The following is a 4,402-nucleotide window of genomic DNA, read 5'->3' on the forward strand; positions in this document are numbered from 1 at the left end:
TATGGGGTTTGGCTGTGATTTACAGCTGAATTCTTGCTAAACTTTATGTCTCTTTCGTGTTTAAGGTGGTCTTCTTTCGTGTTTAAGGTGGTCTTCTTTCGGGTTCAACTAGTTGGTGCTCGGATAATTCAAGGTTGAATTTTGTAGGATTAGCTATCAGGTGTAGTTGTCTTTTGGGGTCGAACTTGAAGAAGGATTTGTTTTTTTGATGTTTACACTTGCTTTGCTCATTGTGAGAGTTCAAGCAATGGATGTCTTGTTTGTTGTAGCACTGTGATATTTCGCAAAGGTTCGGCTTCTTAGGTTTGGTGAAGTAACTTCTGTCGTCTGTTGGCCTTTTCCTTGTCTGGGCGTTCATCTTGGTTTCATTTTCATGGTGATTTCGCGTCTTGCCAAACTAAATTTAGACTGAAGAGGGAAAATCCTGAGTGTTTCTACTACATTCTATGGGTTTTGAGTCTCTGTCTGTGGCTTGTGTTGAGACGCCCCATTGGACTTCTGCTGGGGGATAGATTTGTGGTTTATCCTACAGATTCTCAATCTAGCAGTAAGGAAGTGTTGAAATTGCTTTAGACTTGTCTCTAGTTTGGTTGAGTTTATCTCCTGAACTGCTCTGCGGTAGATTCGTCTTTGATCGGGTAGGAAAAGTAAAAAAAAAAATATATTCTCTGATATCTGAGATGGTAGATAAGAGGATTTTTGATACAGAGGAAGATGGGTCCATATATCCTGCTCATGATTCAAAACGGCAGCGGCTCCTTCCTACCCCACTGTAGGTCTAGTAGATATGGATTATTTGTTTTTTTCTTTTCCTGGATACTGTGATATAGACCTTGAATATCTCTTTCTTTTGCAGTGCTCTAAGCGAAACAGACCAGAGAATACTTGAGATTTTTTTACGGAAATTGGTGAGTTCAGTTGTGGTTTAGTTGGTCAGATTAATAGGAGCTTGACATTGCTTTATGGCAGTTCATCTTCATATTCACATTTGTTGATTATCAATATGTAGAGCCTTGAACTGTTCTGGAACTTTAAATTGAAGTACATACTTTGCACCTCTCTGACCCATGACCCTGATGTGTGTTTTCATTGGTGTACTTTTCAATCATTTCTCCCCTCCAAGTGTCAGGAAAGATTCCCCTAGATAACTTGTCCTTTTCATGATTTGTTTTAACCTTCTAATCAGAGAATTTCTGACATGCGGAAGCTGCCAAGTACAAAATAGCTACATCAAATTCTTCAATCTTTTTCTTTTGTCCTTTTTCCAGTAGACTCTGTTCTTAGATGAAAAATGATCCATCAGAGTAGGTTTTGAATGTGTCTTGTATTATTCTTTTTCCTGTCACTTATTAAAATAATTTTGTGGAACTGCCTGTCCTCAAGTTGATTTTCTATTCTCATTTGGTCACATTCATCTTTTATGAGAAGTTTCTTGTAGAACTCTCTACGTTTCAAGCTTCTAAGTTGTGCTTTTTCAAAATGTTTTTGTCTAGGTGCGAGAGGAGGTGGAACGTAAGTTTCGGCCCTATAACAATAAGATTTACAGGTGAGATTGTGAGAGCTGTTGTATAAACTTTACATTAATCCATCTTTCTAAGAAGTGCTTTTAGTTTCTAAGTAATCTTTTTATGGAAAAGAAAAAATGGCGAAATCATGCAAAGTACTTATTGCTTATGATGCCTTAGGTACTTCCAGTTTATGGCTGTCAGTTCCTTTGAGATTTTTTTGTTGTCTATAGTCTATCTAGCATGATTAAGAATGCTAATGTTTTGGAACTGATAGATTATAAGCTGAGGGTCCCAAACCAATGAATTGCCTATCAATTCTTCGTTTTTAACTAGTTATTAGTTTGCATCCACTGAAGGCTGCTTTGACTGGTAAGTTGTAAGCAGTCATCCAAAACATAGGCATTTGTGTTTGTTGGGTCCATTAGTTGCATTTTTTTATACCTTTATACGCATGGAGGTCTGAACATATTAAGATTTCGCAGAGGGAAGATCCAGCATGTTCAACTTAGCAATCTTCAGCCAATGCTAATTCTAACTATGCCTTTTCACTTTTTTCTAGGTTCCCAGAAAGACAGATTGAGGCATCTGACTGGAGATGTTTCCGGTTGCATTTTAATGTTAAATTGTCTCTTCCAATATTCACGGGCAGCAGGATCAAAACAGAGAGTGGAAAAGTCATTCAGATAGTCATTCTTGATTCATCTGGAATGGTTATCACATCTGGTCCTTTGTCTTCACTTAAGGTTGAAATCCTCATCCTTCGTGGTGATTTTGCAAGTGATGACCAAGAAGATTGGACTGAAGAAGAGTTTGCTGCTAGTGTGGTACGTGAAAGGGAAGGAAAAAGACCGTTGTTGATAGGAGACACAATAATTTCTCTGAAACATGGGGTTGGCAGTGTTGGACAGCTTAACATTACTGACAATTCCTGCTGGATGCCAAGCCGTAAATTCAGGCTGGGTGCTAGAGTCCTGCTGTCCAGCCGTGTTGCGGAAAGAATAAGGGAAGCGAAAACTGAAGCCTTTCCTGTTAAAGATCACCGCGGCGAATGTAAGTACAGCCCTTTTCTTGCAGCCATTTTATTATTCAAAGTTTTCTGTAATTATTAAAGAAGCAACTCAGTATCTGATCGTCCTGTTATATAACCATGGACCAGAACCTCAGTTGCATCAATTAATAATGTGGCTTTGAATGACATGATATGAATTTGATATCAACATTTTTCCTTCATTCAAAGCTAAATATACCATAATGATGGACCAATTTTTTTTACAGCAGTCCATATGGAGAAATTTTGATGGAGCTATAAAATTAGTCACCTCATTCTCTTTTGTGTATAATTTGCTTCTGTTTTTACTCCCTATTGATGTATATTTACGATGAAGTTTTAGGTCAATTACATTATTATTTTCTACTGCTTAAAGGACATTATTGGCCATGCTTTTCGTTCTCAATTGATGGAAAATAACTTGTGAAAATAGAATTTTGTGTTGCACTATTCTTATCACTAGCTGAATATGATCCACAGTGATGCTAAAAATGTCCCTAGACAGTAGTGTTGAATTCCATCCATTAGTGAAATGCTCATCACATTATTTGAAGGGAATAAAATACACACAATAAATTGATTGTTTGCATGCACTTCTCTTATGCAGCTTGCATACACTCATGGGGCCTTTTTATAGAACTAATTTCACACAGAGGCCAATAATTTACCTCCTCTGAGCTACCATATGATGAATGTACCTCTTGTTTCTCTCATGTGAGTTGTCAAATATTAGTCAGCCTGATTAACTTAGACGTTGATTTGAACTTATGCAAGGTGGATGAAAGCAACACTGGTATTAATTATGGTAACTTATTGACTGTGATATTCATATTTGATAGAAACACTCCATGCTCCACTATCCTTCTTCCATGATTTCTGAATCTGATGCATAATATCTCCTCTTGTACCATATATTTTCTTATTATGGACTTTTACTTTTTTAGAAATTGAATTCTAAGCGTGAAATGCAGCCTATAGAAAGCATTATCCCCCAACACTAAATGATGAGGCTTGGCGTCTGGAGAATATTATGAAAGGTGGTATCTTCCACCAAAGGCTGATAGAGAAGGGGATCAATACTGTTGAAGAGTTCCTGAGGCACTTGGTTGTGCATCCTGATGCGCTTCGAAATGTAAGTACCTACTCAAAGGTGCTTTTTTGGGTTGAACTGTATCTGCATGATTGCTTGAATCTGATGAGATTGACCTTTTAATTCTTACTAATGAACGATTGCTTGACCACATGAAATTCTAGGCTCTTGGAATGTCAAACAAGCAGTGGGAGTCAACTGTCTTGCATGCAAGGACATGTAATGTTAACAATGATGTTTCCTTGTCCATTGCTGTTGGACCTGGTCAGCAAGTTGTGCTTCTGTTCAACTCCATATATGAAGTGATGGGGATTTTATTTAATGGACAGATCCAATCAATACATAATCTCGACATTGGTCTAAAGGTATTCACTGCCCCATCAATTTTCCATTATCTGAATTGACACGGCAATCACTTCTCAAATCAGTTCCTGTTGGTTAGTATTATTTTTCTTGGTGCACATTGAATCTGAGGTAATGTTAGCTGGCTGTATTATGTAAAGAAAATCCATCTCCAGTTGGACTGTTTGACCAACACTGATTAGTTAGAATCCATAGATGAACCATACACGATCTGTTATTTTTTCTATATAATTTCAGACATCCATGAATATGAACTCATTATTCTACTGCATTGAACCATTTCCCACTGGCAGGCATTTGTGGACAATATTAAAAAAGAAGTATACAGAAATTGGGGAAGTATAACCGAACCACAGAAGCTTGCTATGCTTGATGGTGCTCCTCATACTAATG

General features: G+C 37.4%; 1 protein-coding gene across 1 annotated transcript; it reads left to right on the forward strand.

The window, feature by feature from the left end:
- Window positions 1-680: 680 nt before the first annotated feature.
- Window positions 681-4,096, forward strand: LOC149842810 (calmodulin-binding protein 60 D-like). The gene is made up of 6 exons (XM_090000735.1): window positions 681-772; window positions 857-908; window positions 1,494-1,546; window positions 2,068-2,558; window positions 3,528-3,688; window positions 3,811-4,096. Exons 1-6 carry the CDS (start codon window positions 681-683, stop codon window positions 4,048-4,050), a joined length of 1,089 nt encoding a protein of 362 aa, XP_089856861.1. The 3' UTR covers window positions 4,051-4,096.
- The last annotated feature ends 306 nt before the right edge of the window (window positions 4,097-4,402 follow it).

Source organism: Nuphar pumila, chromosome 3 (genome assembly GCF_984573655.1).
Source record: "Nuphar pumila chromosome 3, dmNupPumi1.hap1.1, whole genome shotgun sequence".
Lineage (NCBI taxonomy): Eukaryota > Viridiplantae > Streptophyta > Magnoliopsida > Nymphaeales > Nymphaeaceae > Nuphar > Nuphar pumila.

Coding starts and splice junctions, on each gene's coding strand:
- LOC149842810 (XM_090000735.1), top strand. CDS start 681: ATGGTAGATAAGAGGATTTTTGATACAGAGGAAGATGGGTCCATATAT. Junction 773..856: donor CGGCTCCTTCCTACCCCACT/GTAGGTCTAGTA, acceptor TTTCTTTTGCAG/TGCTCTAAGCGAAACAGACC. Junction 3,689..3,810: donor ATCCTGATGCGCTTCGAAAT/GTAAGTACCTAC, acceptor ATGAAATTCTAG/GCTCTTGGAATGTCAAACAA.